This window comes from Nyctereutes procyonoides, unplaced genomic scaffold (genome assembly GCF_905146905.1).
Source record: "Nyctereutes procyonoides isolate TBG_1078 unplaced genomic scaffold, NYPRO_anot_genome, whole genome shotgun sequence".
Lineage (NCBI taxonomy): Eukaryota > Metazoa > Chordata > Mammalia > Carnivora > Canidae > Nyctereutes > Nyctereutes procyonoides.
Window position 1 is genome coordinate 14830335 of NW_026575051.1, and position 17768 is coordinate 14848102.

General features: G+C 36.7%; 1 protein-coding gene across 3 annotated transcripts in view; it reads right to left on the reverse strand.

Moving 5' to 3' along the window:
* Nucleotides 1–17657, reverse strand: part of LOC129512503 (24-hydroxycholesterol 7-alpha-hydroxylase) — an 89523-nt gene extending 71866 nt beyond the window's left edge. The window contains exons 1-5 of one of the 3 annotated variants that reach the window (XM_055329783.1): nt 17220–17356; nt 14602–14727; nt 4488–4623; nt 1795–1969; nt 307–456 (exon numbers count right to left, since the gene is read on the reverse strand). In XM_055329783.1, the coding sequence (XP_055185758.1) occupies nt 307–456; nt 1795–1969; nt 4488–4596 (434 nt within the window). In that variant the 5' untranslated portion in view covers nt 4597–4623; nt 14602–14727; nt 17220–17356. Of the gene's footprint in view, nt 1–306; nt 457–1794; nt 1970–4040; nt 4179–4487; nt 4624–14601; nt 14728–17219 lie in introns of those variants that run through there. The other 2 variants (XM_055329782.1, XM_055329784.1) reach the window with 2 other exon arrangements.
* Between the last annotated feature and the right edge of the window lie 111 nt (nt 17658–17768).

Sequence of the window (17768 nt, forward strand, 5' to 3'; positions counted from 1 at the left end):
TGGTAATATTAAGGAGTAAATGGGATAAAAGCCCCCAAAAGAAATTCTTTGTTTCATTCTCATATCTTCTCTCTCTATCTCATTTTTGCTCCTCAAAATAAGAAAGGGAAAAAAGAAGTAATACATCTTTCTTCTTTGGTTCCTCCATCAAGTCACACACACCCTCAAGACAAACTGGTCGTTAAGAAGGAGCGTCTATCTCTTCCATGTGGATGCTGTTCTACTTAGGACAGGGGAATACAAGATGTGTATGAATTGCTGGGAGGAGCTTGGTCAGTGAATTAATTATAGGGAAGAGCTCTCTACCTTAGGAGACATTCTGGCATCTGGGACCCGTACTCAAAACCTTCATCGTAAGCTTGAAAATGCTGATAGAACTCCCTGATTTTTCCCTCATTTCTGGGAAACAAACCTTTTTTAAAGAGCATATTCATTGTAACTGGATAAAGGAGATTCCTACAAAGATAAAAAGCAAATAGAAAGTCAGACCCAATGATTGAAGGAGAAAGGCAAAGGATACAAAAAAGGGTATTATTTAATAGCTATATATTAGAGGTAGATTCTTCTGGGAAAGAGTCACTCTTGAAAGGTTTTAATATTTGCTTACTGTGGTCAAGATAACTTAGGGGTAACTGAAATTGTGGTTTATTTATCGGAAGATTTTAAAATGCTTTCTAAACAAGCACTGGTAGATACTGGCAAATATGAGATGATGAGCAGAAACAAATTGATTCAATATAATTTCAACAAGTACTTATTATTTAGCAAATAATAGCATTTGCTAAGATACAGACTTAGTCTCAAAAGAGAGCCAAAGAGTCAGGGCAATATAGTTACCAAATTTCCTAAGCTCTCATGGGATCCTACAGATTTAAGCTAGTACTGCTAGATACTAAGCAGTATCTGTTAAGTTATAGATACTATAGTTCCTATCATCAAGTTTTGCCATAAGTGAGTAAAATGATTACTGTGACATACATAAATTAAAGAATATCAAAGACTGTTAGTATGACCTAGATTAGTAACACTAAGTACTGCTTGTTTCATTTTTATTTACCATCCTTTCCTCATTTGAAATTTTTCAGGATCTCCTTCCCTCAAAGTTTCAAAGATATCCAAGAATTTGCTTGGTTTTGTTGTAGATACTGGGCATGCCAAAAGTTTGGTTGATTGCTGGTTTGTTTTTTTTTTTGTTTGTTTGTTGGTTTGTTTTTTCCTCTTTCTCTTCCTGGGCCCCTAACAAAATATTGAATGTTGTTCTTTTTTTATGAGTCTATCTATTGAATCCTGTCTTCAGCATCCCAGTATCCCACTGAGATGGAAAAGTACCTAACTGGTAATTTCAATTTACCAAATCTTCTTATGCACGCGAAGAATTTTTCTCAGGGTTCCTATGCCCAGCACCTTACCATTGCCAGAGAGCTCCAGAACATGACTGAGGCTGCCTGACTCCCTCCTCTGCCTTATCCTGACTCACCAGTCTCCCAACATCCCCTCTGGATAGGTATGTTCTACATGCCATAGAATGGCTGAGGAGAAATTACTGTAAATGGATGGAAATTATTGTACTGGCTTATTGGTTCACCTTCAAATTTGAGTGCTAAAGAAAAGTTGTCTGTTAATTAAAAATTAAAAGATTAATAAAATCTTTTAATTGCCTAGTTAGATAGACTTCATTAATCCACCATATAAGCTTTAAAGTTAAATGTGTGGGCTTCAATTCCTTTTTATTCCAAAAAACCCCTCCAAAACAAAAAACCAATAACATCAAATAATACTAATGCATCTATTTACCTTACTAAGTGGTTCAGCTCCATTGTCCCATGAGTGCCTAAATTCTCCAGTTGCTCATGTAATTCTTCAGTCAGTTGTCCAGTGAATTGATACAGGTTGAAAGTCCCTATTTTCCCTTTCATCATGATATAAAGTTTTTCATGCAGTGCTAAAAAAGTATTCTTTGGAATTGATGCTATAAACAGAGAAAACTATTTTCAAAAGAAGCAACAACTCCCTGAAGCAAACTGTCAATCTACCTCTATCTACTATTACTTGGTCATTAGTGGTTAGAGCCAAAGTCCTCCCAGAATCCTCCCAACACTCATATAATCACCTCCTGCAAATAAGAGTAGGCAAAGATTCAGCCTATCCTATGAGACAGCAGAAGTCTGTAGGGAAATTCACTCTAAGGGGTGATCTACAAATGGGTGATTAAGAGGGTTTCTGGGAAATGCAAACCTAGCGATTTTTCTTTCTATGTTTAAAAGATTTCATTGGCTTCCTACCCTTAACAAAGTTTAAAAGGCCTTCTACCATCTTTCCAGTTCTCCAGTGACATTTCCAGGCCCTTCTCCCCCCAAATTTGTATCTCAGATACAGTGTGGTATTTCCAATATTTATATTTATATCTCCCAGCATTTTTATGACATGTTCTATCTGTTCAAAACACTCTTTCCTTGACCAACCTCACCCCATTCCCACACACCTGCAACTAGAAGCCACACATTTCTCCTACTAACTTCTATTTCTCCTTCTACCCCATGAGTAGCTCTGGTTCCACTACCTCCTTTGTGTTAGTATTCATGTTCCTTCCATGATATATACTCCCACTTGAGTTCAGCTAGTAAGAGTGCAAGTCTTTATAGTCATTATTCTTGTGCCATCTGGTGGCTCAGTCAGTTAAGTGTCTGCCTTCAGCTCAGGTCATGATCTCAGGGTCCTGAGATCAAGCCCTGCATCAGGCTCTCTGCTCAGCAAGTAGTCTGCTTCTCTCTCTCCCTCGGCCCCTCTCTGCCACTTATGCTCTCTCTTTCAAATAAATAAAATCTTTTAAAAAACTTATTATTCTTTTATATTTTTCTTTAATACTGTTTTATTGTCTGCAAAGTAACTTTTTCAAAAACATTTTTTTAATTCAAATCCTATTTGCCAACATATAGTATAACACCCAGTGCTCATCCCATCAAGTGCCCTGCTTAGTGCCCATCACCCAGTTACCCCATCCTCCCACCCACCTCCACTTCTGCAAACCTGTTTGTTTCCCAGAGTTAGGAGTCTCTCATCGTTTGTCTTCCTCTCTAATTTTTCCCCACTCAGATTTCCCCCTTTCCTATGGTCCCTTTCACTATTTCTTATATTCCACGTATGAATGAAACCATGTAATTGTCTTTCTCTGATTGACTTATTTCACTCAGCATAATACCCCCCAGTTCCATCCATGTCAATGTAATTGGTAGGTATTCATCCTTTCTGATGGCTTTTTTAGTTTTATATTTCATCAGCCTTTTTATGTGTAGATAATATTTTGTATAAGTTAATTAAAAATGCTTAGGTTTCCTGAGTATACATCTTCTCTGTAGTAGGGAACTATAAGAGAGGAATGGGAAGCTGGCTCAAGAGCACATATTAACATATTTTGCTTATTAAATAGAAATATTTAAACGGATATCCCCAGAGAAGGCAAAGGTAAAAAAACTTGATCACTTCCATGCACCCCTGATAGGTGAGTAAGCTGGCACATTTTTCTGGAGGGATACATGAACTTATAGACCAAGAGCCTTCAAAATTTCAAAATATTTATATTCTTCAATCTGGAATACCCTCATCTAAATATCAAGAAGCATTAAATTGAGAATTTAACTAACATGTTGTGATTTTCATGCAATCAAGAAGAAATAATCATCATGCTATTCGCCATTGACAGCTTTTAAAACTTTTTTGTTTTAATGGCAAGAGACACATGAGAGGCTACACGAAGATGAACCTAAGAAAGAAGCCAAAAAGGAAACCACGAGAAAAAAAAAAAAAAAGCCATAAACAACAGAAGCAAGCAGACATGGCGAAAGCAAAGAAAAGAATCAGGCACAAAAATGAAAGGACTCCACATTCTTGGGAGGACAAATGGCCTCAGCACCGCATGTTTGCAGCCTGGGAAGAAATAACGTGGATAGTCACACTGGAAGCATGCTGACAACTACAATCCAGCAGTCTCTGAGGACGGAGAACAAAAGGCCACCAATTACATGAAGCCAAGCCCTACTTACCTTAATGGCCCCATGGAATGTGTCAGGAAATGCCACAGTAAAGGGCTTACTAAGCAGTGGAATTCTACTTTCACTGAGCAGAGTGGCAACATGTGATCAAGCCAAGAGCAATAGCCTGTAGAACACTGTATACACAGCAGCAGAACAGAGTGAATGACATCTTGGGAGCTGTAACAGGATACAGATTCCAAATATTTTCCAAAGTAAACAGCAGTGAGGTAACCTCATCTCTTACATACGTCTAATTAAGACTTAAATGAGGCTTATAATTTGTTTTTCAAAGACCAAACTCATCAGATATTCTTTCTACCTTCTGTCCGAATTTTAAAGAATAAAATAAAGAAGGGGCTGTCAATATTCCTGATAGAGGAGTGAGAGTATACTGCTAGCAAAGCTACTCTTGGATTCCAATGTGGTATTTTCAAACTATCTGAAAATATTCTTTACCTGTGCGATAGACGGGATTTTGCACTGCTAGTTCAAAATTCACTTCTTTGGATTTTAGAAACACATTAATTCCCTCTTCTTCAGTAACAAAGGTCATTCGGTTGCCCATAACAAATACTGTAAATATTGGTCCATACTGAAAGAAAACATAAATACAGCTATTAGTAAGCATTTCTAATAAGTTACTGGGCCAAGGGTTATGTGAGAACCCCAGTGCTGAAGTTATCATAAAGATACAAATTATTATGATTATATAATGGTGATTATTCATAAATTTTGATGGATTCAGCCAAATCTAAATTATACAAGTCATAATTTATTCTGTCCTAATACTTAACTTTCATTTTGATCATTATTTGTTTTAAAGTTTCCTTTCTTATAGTATAATAATAATAATTGGACATAATTACTAAAAATTATGTCAAACAGTGATATTTGAACATTGTTTTCCAGATATCAGTAGGCGTATGACCAACTATAGCTCAATTTTGTCCATGAAAAAGACACAAAACAGCTGACTGATATTACCTTAGTGGTCACTCAACAATGTCCTGCAATCCTAAAAATTTCTCTAATGTGTTCACTTTCTCACTTTCCAAAATTACTATTTCCCCTGAATACCTGGGTGTTAGGAAACAAAGGCAAGCACATACAGTATGTTGTAGAAGTGGTGCTTATGTGTTAGTTCACAAACATTTTATTTTGAGATAATTATAGAGTAATGTGCAGTTATAAGAAATAATACAAAGCAACCCTACGTATTGATTACTGTTTTCCTTAGTGCTAATATGTTGCAAAACTATCCTATGGTAACAGAACCACCAATAGTGATAAAGTCAAGGTACAGAATATTTCCATCACCGTGAAATGCCTCATGTTGCCTTTTTATAGTCACATGCATTTTTTCCTCTTACTCCACCTCCTCTATTACCCTTGGCAACTACTAACCTGTTCTCCAGTTCTATAACACTGAATTTCAAGAATGGTATACAAATAGAATCATATAGTGTGGAAACTTCTTGGATTAGCATTTTTTTCACCTGGCATAATTCATTGGAGACCACCCATGTTGCTGATCATTCCTTTACATTTCTGAGTAGTATTCCATAATATGGATGTACTATAGCTTGTTTCAACATTGTTAAAGGATGTCTGCATTCTTTTCAGTTTGGGACTATCACAGATAAAGTTGCTATAAACATCAATGAACAGGTTTTTGTGTGAACACACATTTTCATTTCCCTAGGCTAACTGCTGACAAGTGGCATTGCTAGGTCATAGCAATAGTAAGGCAGCTCCAAGTTTCTTGTTTAAAGAACTGCCACAGTGCTTTCCAGGGTAGTTGTACCATTTGACATTTCTGCCAGCAATATATGAGTGATCTAGTTTCTCTATACTCTTACTAGCACCTGAGTGTTGTCACTATTTTTTATTTAGCCATTCTGATAGGTATGTGGTGATATCTCACTGTGGTTTTCATTTTCATTTGCATATCCTCAACTGGTTAATGATGTTGAACATTTTTCATGTGTTCATTTGCCAGTTTTATATCCTATTAAGTAACTTGTTAATATCATTTGCCATTTCTTTAGTTGACTTTTTTTTTAAAAAAAAATACTGAGTGTGGAGAGTTCTTTATATATCCTAGATAGCAGTCCCTCATCAGATATGTGACTTCCAAATATTTTCTCTCCTTCTACAGCCTGTCTTCCCAGTCTTTTTTTTTTTTTTTTTTTTTTTTTTTTTTTTGTCTTCCCAATCTCCTAACAGGGTCTTTCACAGAGCAAAAGCTTGTAATTTTCATGAGATCCAATTTATCAGCTTTTGTTTTTATGGGTTGTGCCTTTGGTGTCAAGTCTAAAAACTATGTTTTAGTCCCATATTATTCTTTTTTTTTTCTAAGCGTTATGTTTTACATATAAGTTGGTGATCTATTTTGAGTTAAATTTATTTAAGATGCGAGACTTGTCTGCATTTTATTTTGTTTTGGCTAATTGGTCATCTAATTGCTTCCCTGCCATTTGTTGAAATGGCTATCTTTATTTAAATAAATAGCTTTTGCGCCTGTGTCTAAAATCATTTGGGCATTTAGTGTGTCTATTTCTGGGTACTCAACTCTGTTTCATCGCTCTCTGTATCTATCCCTCCAACTGCATAATCTTGAATACTGGAGCTATGTAATGAGTCTTGAAAATGAGTAGTAATTCTTCCCATTTTATTCTTTTAAAAATTGTTTTAGCTATTCCAGTTCTTTTGCCATTCCATGTAAATTATCAAATAATCTTGTCTATAACTATACTTTACTAGAAATTTGATATAATTTGCACTTAACTTGTATATTCGATTTAGGGAGAATTGACATCTTTACAATGGTTGACTTTTCCAATCCATGAATATGGTATGTCTCTTCATTAATATCTTCAATTTCTTTCATCAATGTTTTGTAGTTTTCAGCATAAAGTTCTATACATGTGCTATTAAATTTATATCTAAATATTTTTCTCTTTTTGAATGACTGTAAGTGGCACTGTATTTTTAACTACCATTTGCACCTGTATTTAGTGATACAAATGATATTTGTATGTTGACTTTGTATTCTGTGACCTTGCTGTATTTTGTGATTAATTCGAGATCTTTTGTAGATTCCTTGAGATTTTCTAAGTAAACAACCACATCATCTGCAAACAGAGACAGTTTTATTTGTTCCTTTCCATATGACTTTTGTTTCTTTTTCTCGCTTAATTGCACCCACCAGAACTTTCAGCATTTTGTGGAATAAAAGTGGTGGCAATAGATATCCCTGCTTTGTTCCCAAGCAGAAATGAAGCATTTACTCTTTCACAATTAAGATTACTGTTAGCTGTAAAATTTTTGTAAATTTTCTTTATGAATTTGAAGAAGACTCTATTACTGCTTTTCTGATAGTTTTTAACAATCATGGATGGGTGTAGTATTTTGTCAAATGCTTTTTCTGTACAAATCAATATGTCCATGTGACTCTTCTCTCACCTATTAGTATGGTGGCTTGCACTAACTGATTTTCAAATATTGGGCCTGTCTTAAATCTCTAGAAGGGACTCATGGGGCCATGGGGTTTATAATCCCTTTCATATATTGCTGGATTTTATTTGCTGGTATTTTGCTGAGGACATTTGCACCTATATTCATAAGGAATACTGATCTGTAATTTTTTTTTTCTACTGTCTTTATCTGGTTTGTTATCAGGGTGACCCTAGCTTCATAAAATAAACAGACATACTCCTTTTCTCCTTTATGGAAGAGATTGTATAAAATTGATGTTAATTCTTCTTTAGACATTTGGCATAATTAATTCTCCAGTGAAACAATCTGGGCCTTAAGATTTTTAAATTCATATTTAAATTATGAACTCAATTTCCTAAATAATATAGGGTTACTCAAATTATTTCATACTGAATATGGAATACTTGTATTTTGGGGTGAATTTGGTCCATTTCATCTAAGTTGTCAAAGTGCAGGGTTGTTCTAAGTGCAGGGTTGCTTACAGTCTTCCCAACCATCTTTTTGATGCCTGCAGCATATGCCTCATTTTATTCCTGAGATTAATAATTTGTGTCTTTTTTTTCCCCTTATCTTGTGTGAGGTCTTTCAAAATTATCGCTCTTTACAAAGAATTGGTTCTTTCACTGATTTTCTCTATTTTTTTTTTCTGTTTTCACTTTCATTGATTTCTTTTGAAGTGAAAACAGAAAATATTTCCTTCCTTTTTCTTGTTGGGGGTTTATTTTGCTCTTTTGTGAGGAGGGGATTGACAGAGCAGCTTTATTCATTTCACTCTTAATGCTCCTTTATAATGCAAATACTTAGTGATAATAATGTCTTTCTCCGCACTGCTTTAGCTGTGCTCCCTCTCCAAATTGATAGGTTGTATTTTTATTTTCTTTCAATTCAGCATAATTTTTTAAAAATATTTTATTTATTCATGAGACACAGAGAAAGAGAGAGAGAGAGAGAGAGAGAGAGAGAGGCAGAGACACAGGCAGAGGAAGAAGCAGGCTCCACACAGGGAGCCGGACGTGGTACTCAATCCCGGGCCTCCAGGACGCTGCCCTGGGCCTGAGGCAGGCGCTAAACCTCTGAGCCACCCAGGGATCTCTGGATTCAGCATAACTTTTTATTTCCCTTGAGACTTTCCCTTTAACACTTAGATTACTTAGAAATATGTTGTTTTGTCTCCAAGTGTTTGGAGAGCTTCCTATTATTGACTTCTAGTTTCATTTCACTCTAGTCAGAGAATACATTGTATGATTAGAATTCTTTTAAATTTTGTGTAGGTCTGTGGCCCTGAATACGATCTAACTTGTCACATGTCTCATGGACACTTGAAAGATTACATAACCTGCTTTATTTTTTTTAATTTTTATTTATTTATGATAGTCACAGAGAGAGAGAGAGAGAGAGAGAGAGAGGCAGAGACACAGGCAGAGGGAGAAGCAGGCTCCATGCACCGGGAGCCCGACGTGGGACTCGATCCCGGGTCTCCAGGATCGCGCCCTGGGCCAAAGGCAGGCGCCAAACCGCTGCGCCACCCAGGGATCCCCATAACCTGCTTTAATAGGTGGAATGCTCTACACATATTCATTAGATCTTTTTGGTTGGTGGTCTTTTATATTCTAGCTGATTTTCTGTCTTAGCTGTTCTACTCATTGTTCAGGTTGTTGAAATATTTAATTATAACTGTGGATTTGTCCTTTTCTTATTTTGGTTCTAGTTTTTGTTTCATAGAATTTACAGCTCTGTGGTTTGGTGCATGCATGTTTAGAATTGCTAACTCCTTCTGGTATACTGATCCCATTATCACTTTATAAGCCCCCCATCTCTGGTAATTTTCTTGGCTCTGAAGTTACTTTTTCTGCTATTAATATAACTCCTACTTTCTTTTGACTAACACTTGCACAATATACCTTTTTCCATATTTTTGTTTTTCACCTGCTTATTTCATTATATTTAAAGTGAGTTTCTATTTTACATCATATAGTTGGGTCATTTTTAATCTATTTTGCAAATATTTGTCTTTTAATAATTGTATTTATATCATTTGTAGCTTAAATTATTGACATACTAATGTTTAAGACTTGTTATTTTTTGTTTATTCTCTCTGTTTTTTGTTTTTCTGTTTTCTCTGCTTTCCTGTGTGTTACTTGAACTTTGTTTAGAATTCCATTGACTCATCTATAGTATTTTTAAGTGGACCTTTTTGTGAATTTTTTAGTGATTACTCTAGCTATTACATTATATATACATAACTTATCATAGTCAATTAGTATAGCCACTTTTTAAAGTTTTTTAATTCCAGCATAGTTAGCATACAGTGTCATATTAGTTTCAGGTGTACAGTGAAGTGATTCAACAATTCTATACATTACTTAATGTTCATCAAGATAAATGTACTCTTTAATCCACTTATTTCACCCATCCCCCATCCACCTCCCTTCTGGTAACCATCAGTTTGTTCTCTATAATTAAGTCCATTTCTTGGTTTCTCTTGCTCTTTTTTTCCTTTGTTTATTTTCTTAAATTCCATATGAGTGAAATCATACGGTATTTGTCTTTTTCTGACTTATTTTGCTTAGCATTATACTCTTTAGCTCTATCCATGTTGCAAATAGCAAGGTTTCATTCTTTTTTTAATGGCTGAATAATTCCTCAAAAAATATAAATGGGGTAAATAGCTAGCAGTGCAATTAGTGGATCACAGGGTAGTTCTATTTTTAACTTTTTAAGAAACTTCCATACTATCTTCTACAATAGCTGCATAGCGTGGCCATTTTACCAGATCAAGTGAATCTCTCTTTATATTTCTTGATTTTCTCCCATTTATAATGTAATTTTCCTTAACATTTCCCTTACATACATCTAGAACAGTATCAAACAGTGTTATAATTTTTGCTTTAGCCACCAAACATAATTCAGAAATCATAAGAGAAGAAAAGTCTATTGCATTTACATATCTTTTGTTTACTGTGTCCTTACTTCCTTCTTGATGTCCAAGATTTCTTCTTTCATTGCTTCCTTTCTGTTTGAACTACTTCTAGTCATTTGTTGAGGACAGTAGGTCTTCCAGCAGAAAATTCTCTTATTAGTTTTCCTTCAACTGAGAATGTCTTGGCTCCCCCTAAATTTCTAAAGGATATTTTTGCTGGAGACAGGGTTCTAAGTTAATAGTTCTTTCCTTTGAGCACTTGAAAATTGGTATGCCATTCCTCCTGGTCTCCATGGTTTCTGATGAAGAATCTGCTATCATTCCAGTCCCAATTCTCACTGTAATAAGCTTCCATTTGTCTTTTGCTGTTTTTTAAAATTATCTTTGTCTTTAGTTTTCAGAAATTTGTCTATCATTTGTCTTGCTGTGGACTTCCTTAGCTTTATCCTGTTTGGAACTAGCTTTTCTAATCTGTAGGTTTACATCTGTTGCCACATTTGGGACATTTTCAGCCCTGATTTCTACAGATACTTTTTCAGTCCTATCCTCTTTCTCCTCTGTTTCCAGGACTCTGGTGACATAAATGTTAGGTCTTTTACAGCCCCTGAAGTGCTCATCTTCCCCCCCCCCCCAGTCTATTTTCTCTTTGTTTTTCATACTGGGCAATTTTTATTGACCTGTGTTGAAATTCATTAGTTCTTTTCATTCTTCTCCATTGTGCTATTGTATGCATCCACTGAGGTTTTTTTTTTTTTTTTAGTTATTGTATTTTTCAGTTCTGAAATTTCCATGTTTCTACTTTATATATATTATTTTATTACAAAGACTTTGTTTCTTTCCTAAGACTTTCTATTTTTTCATTTCTTTCAAGCATGCGTGTAATTACTTGTTGAAGCATTTTTATTATGGCTGCCTTAAGCTCTCTGGCAGATAATAGCTGTGCCATCTGTGGATTGTTTCTTCTTATTCCAATTGAAATCCTCTTGGTTCTTGGTATGACGAGTGATTTTCTACCAAAATCTGGACATTTTGGATATGATAACATGGCATTTAATTTAACTCATATTTTTTCCAGGCTTCCTTTGGCATTATTCTGATGTTAGAAGGGGAATGCCACCTCATTATTGCCACGTAGGGAGAATGGGAATTTAGTTTTATCACTCAGCATGGGGAGAGGACCCCTTGTTACTGCTGTTTGAGGGTCAAAGCAAGTCTCCCTACTAGGTTCTTCTTATATCACTCTGGCTGGGAGAAGGAATTCCTCATTATCACTCCCACATGACCTCCACTGGCTTCAGGAGGGAGAAGATGTTTGAGGAGTAGCCTCTTTCTTGCTAAATGGTGATGAAAATCTTGACCCATCCTCTAAGGCTCATGGGTCACCACCCCAGTGAGTAGGAGGAGACTCCTTGTTATTGCTCACTGGTGATACAGCCCCTGCTCTTGGTGTGGTCTCCATTAACACCACAGTGGGGATGGCCTCATTCCTGCTGAGCAGGATGGAAAGTCATGACCCTCCTCTAGGCTTCTTTTGACATCACCCCTGCTAGAAGGGGGAGGTTTACTTCATTACAGCCTGGCCAGGATTTAGGGCTAGGCTTTTCACTATGGCACCTGATGCCATAATTTTTTTTCCTGCTGTGTTTGCCTGGAGTGGTTATAGTCTAAAAGTTTTCTGTCTCCCTAGGCTGCTCCTTTCTTGGGTCTTTACCTTAAGAGAGTAGGCTTGTCTTGAGTTTCTTTTTTTTTTTTTTTTTTTTTTTTTACCTGTGCCCACTGGCATCTCCAGGTTGCTGGCTTTTCTAGACCCCAATCTAGATACATGAAACAGGAAAAAAAAATCAAAGATTTCAGTGCCATATTGTTCACCAGAAACTGTGGTCACTAGCCTGTCTGCCTTCCTCTCTCTACCTTTTAGAATCTTCTCAAGTTTGTTTTATATCTGAGGTTCAATTATTATTTAGCTGCACTTAGTGGGAAGAATAGGAGAAAGTGCAACTACCCCATCTTTTCAGAAGGAAACATTTCTAATTTTTTTTTCATTCACAGAATATCTCTGAAAGTTATATAAGAGAATGGAAGCATTCCTGTCGGAAGAGAAGATAGGCATCCAGAGGATAGAGATGAGAGGAAGCCCTTTTACTCTATGTATATGTTCATGACTTTGGAATATGGACCTATCTGAAAATAAAACTATTTTTTAAAAAAGACCAACTTCCAGTTTTGGTAGTGGCATTATGGGATGGCAACTCCTTTCTGAATTGTTCCACTTCTTTCCTGGAAATCACACAGAGCCACAAGGAGAATGAAACATATATGCAAAAGCAACATACTGATCTGAACAATAAGAAGAAAATATACTAACTACAATGGTTACCCCTAGTACCTTATACCTGCAAAACTCTCAGTTCTGCTCTTAGAAGCTATCACAGCATGGTGGGAAAGAAAACAGGAATGTGCAGTAGGGGGCAGGGCGGTGCACCACAGGGAGGGGAGGTTCAACAATGGAAAAGCTCGGAAATACACACTCTTGAGATATGAGAAGGAAATACACAGAGTTGGAACCACTATGAGATGTACTAAGATAAACAGGCCGTGGGTACTGAGGGAGGTAGTAAAAGATAACACAGGAAGCACTATCTTCTAAAAGTGAAGAGTACACCTGGGAAGACACAGGTCACCTCTTATACTAGCAGCAGCTATTGAAGAAAGTCAGTGAGAACTCGTCTGCAAGATTATATACTAAAAAGCAAAGCAGCCATGGGTGCACAGAGGCACTATATTTTCACTGTCATAAGGTAGGATAAAAGACTAAGTCAAGGGCAGCCTGGATGGCCCTGCGGTTTGGCGCCGCCTTCGGCCCAGGGTGTGATCCTGGAGACCAGGGATCGAGTCCCACGTCAGGGTCCCTGCATGGAGCCTGCTTCTCCCTCTGCCCGTGTCTCTGCCTCTCTCTCTCTCTCTCTGTCTGTCATGAATAAATAAATAAAATCTTAAAAAAAAAAAAAAAAGACTAAGTCAAGAAACCTGGAAAGCAACTGCCCCGAAGCAAAATCTCCTGCTGATAGCTAGTCCAAGACAACTCAACTCCTTAAAATATAGTTAAACAAAAAAGGAAAAATTCAATTCTGTAAGAAAAATTCTTAAAAAAAGAAAAAGGGGGGGGGGGGAAGAGCAGAACTTGCTTACAAATGAAATAACTCACCAAAAACATTCTGCCATAGGGTACATGAAACCTGTAATGCAAAATTACTTTCATTTTTTTTCATAATGAAAAAAAATTAACGTACTAATTGCAACTGCAAAGGAAATAAGCAAAGAAGAAATATAAGAAGCCATGGAAGAAGCAGCTGGACAACAGAGGAAAATTAGGAGATAAAGGAACACAAGAAAGAAAGAAACAGTAACGACATTTCTGAATAAATGATAACAATGACTGGGGTGCCTGGGTGGCTTAGCTGGTTAAGCACCAGACTTGGTTTCAGGTCAGGGCGTGATCTTGGGGTCCTGGGATCAAGCTTTGCACCTCACTGGGCTTCACATTCAGTGGGGAGTCTAATTCTCTTTCCTTCCCCCCATGCTCTCTCTCTCAAATGAATAAATAAAATCTTTAAAAAAAAGATAACAATGACAAGAAGCACAAGGGAGTCTACAACCCACAGAAAATAGACTCTAAGGAAAAGAGAATATAGAAATGTGAAAAAATTTTTAAAATCATTAAATAGAAATAAATATGTGAAAAGAATTTCAGGGGAAATGACACCTATAGAAGATAGGTAAAAGAGGCTGAAACTATGCATCACTGGACGTCTTTGGCAAACTCCAAATTTATTTACCCAGGTGCTGAATTCAGTATTCCCGCTTGGATATCGACATACCAAACACCAACATATCTCAACAGATCCTTTCCTTTTAATTTTTTAAATTTTTATCTTTTACGTTATTTTTTATTTTTTATCAAACTCAACCTAGCTAAAGCTGCACTTCTGATAACTTTTCCCCTTCCAATAAGTTCTTATATTTGTGACGGTCTCACTTGATGGCAACTCCCATTTTCTAGCTGCTCAAGCCAAACTTCTTGCAGTCATCTTGGACCTTTTTCATTCTTTTATACATCAAAAGCAACTGGTGTGTAAATCCTGCTGCTTCTACCTTCAAAATATATCCAGCCACTTCTCAAATTTCCACTGCCATCACCATGGTCCAAACCACAATGATCTCAAGTTTGAATTATTGCAATAACCTTCAAATTATCTTCTTCCTTTTATTCTTGCATTCCTGTTTTAAACAGAGAAGCCAAAGTGAACCTTTATGATTTAAATCAGATCCCATTACTCTTGGTCAAAACATTCAAAAGGTTTCCTGTTTCGCTCTAAATTATAAATGCATTCAGACTTTGAATCTGATAATTCATTCTGTAGATACATTTTCAAACAAAGAAATAACACTTGTTCCTACAGTATTTATAAAAGCACAATAGGGTAAACATACTAGCATACTAGGTACTAGGTCAATCATTAAGTCACTGTTTGGGTAAACTATGATTCAGAGAATACTTTGCAGCTTTTAAAACAGATGCTTCTATTTCTATATAGGAAGAGGCAGAACCAGGTGAGATGAGGATTTTACTGGTAGCTAGGAAACAATGGATGTGAACAGATAATAAGTCACTATTTCTCTGGTGGCATCTGTGAATTCTGCGTTTGGGTTGAAGGTCAGGACTGAAATAGGCACCTCTGAAAAATCTACAACTATTATTACACTCAGTGGTGAAATACTGGACAATTTCCCCTAATATTAGGAAAAAGACAAACTTATCTCCTCTCACCACTTCTGTTCAATAATATGTTAGAAATCCTACTGATTATAATAATGCAGGAAAAGAAATAAAAAGCATAAATAAAAATAAGAAAAAATGAAGTAGATTTATCTGTTTATAAGACACATTGTTTATGTATAAAAACCCTAAAGAATCCCCAAAGTAACAAGTAGGACTAATAAAGTGAATTTAGTAAATCACAAGGCATAAAGTTCATATACAGAAAACTGACTGTATTTTTTGTTTCAACAGGATACAACCAGAAAACAAAAGTAAAAGCAATTTTATCTACAACAGCCTCCAAATATAAAATAATTAACAACTGGAAGCAAGACCGCATCACAAAAACTACAGAGCACTTCTGAAAGAAATTATATAGCTAAATAAACGAAGAGATACACAGCATTCATAGATTTGAAGACTTACTATTGTTATGAAGTCCATTCTCCTCTAAATTCTCGATAGATTTAATAAACTTCCCATCATAATTCTAGCAGTCTTTATGAAAGATAGCAACAAGCCAGTTTTAAAACATAGTAAAATGCAAATAATCTTGAATGGCGAATCAATTACAGAGGAATATGGAGAACTTTCACTGCCTGATTTAAAGACTTACTCTAAAACTAGAGTATTTAAGGCAGTGTAGTTTAATAAAGAAGTGGGCATATAAATCAATGGACTGGGGGAGAAAGGCTAGAAATAGATTTACATGTATATGGTTAACTAATTTAACCATAGGTGATCAATGAGGAAAGGACAGTCCTTCAGGATATGATGTTGGAACAACTGTACATCCAGATGTGAAAAAAAATCAACCTTACCCCTTCCTTTTACCATACCAAAAAAAAATATTTTTTTTAGCTCAAAATGGATCACAGATCTAAATGTAAAATGGGAAAATACAAACCTTTTAGAAGAAAACAGAATAATCTTTTTGACCTTGCTTGACCTTCTGAGACAAGCTTTTAAAAAAGTTCCTTAAAGTTTATCAAAATCATGACTAAGGAAGCCTATGGGAAACAAATATTTCTTAAAAGATATCATTTTTCCTATACCAGATTCCCAATAATTATGGCACCAAGTGCGGGCCAGAATATGAGGAGCTAGGCAATCCCGTACACTCAAAGGAAAAGGTGTATATTGCTATATTCTTTTGCAAGGGTAACATAATAATATGAACAATTTAAATGTTCAGGTCATCGGAGTAGGCAACTCCACTTTTTGGAATTTACTCTGAGGAAACAATTGGTTAAGTGCCCAAGCCACAATCACACAACACACACAGAGGAACGTAAGTCAAAGCATTCGTTGAAATAAAGGAAAATAGTTGGCAGTAACTTACATACTATTTTTGAAAGATACACTGTATTTGAAAGCTATTTTCAGGCCCTCCCCCCCAAAAAAAATCTACTACAACACCATCACTAATCTCTTTAGTATGCAGTGAAAATGGATCTCATCATCATCAAATAATAACACCAGCTGAAAATACAGTGCCTGGCTAGATTTGCAGAGTTAAGTCTGCAGGCAATTTTTACGGCAACTTGGTGTTAACTTCAATTCGGATACTAATTTACTACACGTTTTCATAAATTTAACCGTATTTCACTTCTTTCTGAACTATTACGAATGTTTAGTTAATGTGTGTACCCTTAGGATGAAGCAACTGGCATTTATAAATTAAGATCTACTTCCAGAGAGGCAGCTACAAGCTGATAAAAATCTGTTCATAATCAATAAAAATCTATGTCTTTCGAAAAAACTTGCATAAGGTAAAACCGTAGATAGCTGAGGAATGATTGGCTCTAAGTATGGACAGCGGGTATGTTCCCGGGTGTTAATGTTGCATTTGAGATGCAATTAAAGATCAAAAAGAAAAAAAGAAAAAAAAGAAAAAAGAAAAAAGAAAACATTACCTCCTCCGGAAAGCCCACCTACTAAGGCCACATACCTTGATTCTTGCTTTCTCTATAAATTCTAGAGGGGCTTTCCCAAACTCAAATCCAGCTCCAATCCAAGGAATCCAGCCCCTTATGCACGGGGGTCCCCGCAAATTCTTCCGCTGAAGGAACAGTAAAAGAGCAACACAACCTAGAATGATAATCACGGTCGGGGAAATCAGTTCCATGTTTCCGTCTAGCACCTTCCAGAATCAGAGAAGGGAAAAGTCCTGCCGCCGTGGCACTTGCTCATTCCCCGTTGGGAGGGGGCACTACGGGACCTCCCAACTCGTCGGCTACAACTTCCGCAGTTTGTTTGCCTCCCTGACTGTAGCCTCCTTTCCCCGCCCCAATTTTTAGATGACTTCTGCATCATCGCTCCCCCCTCCCACCTCCGCCAGTCTTTGCAGAGCCGGCCACGCCGGACCGAACGCAGCGGCTGGACCCAACCGCGGCGGGCGCGGAGGAGGGGGGGGAGGCGGGGGGAACGTGCTCTGTTGCCATGGAGACCGGGGCTGGCGGCGCCGAGGGGAGCCTCCCTCGCGGCCAATCAGAGAACG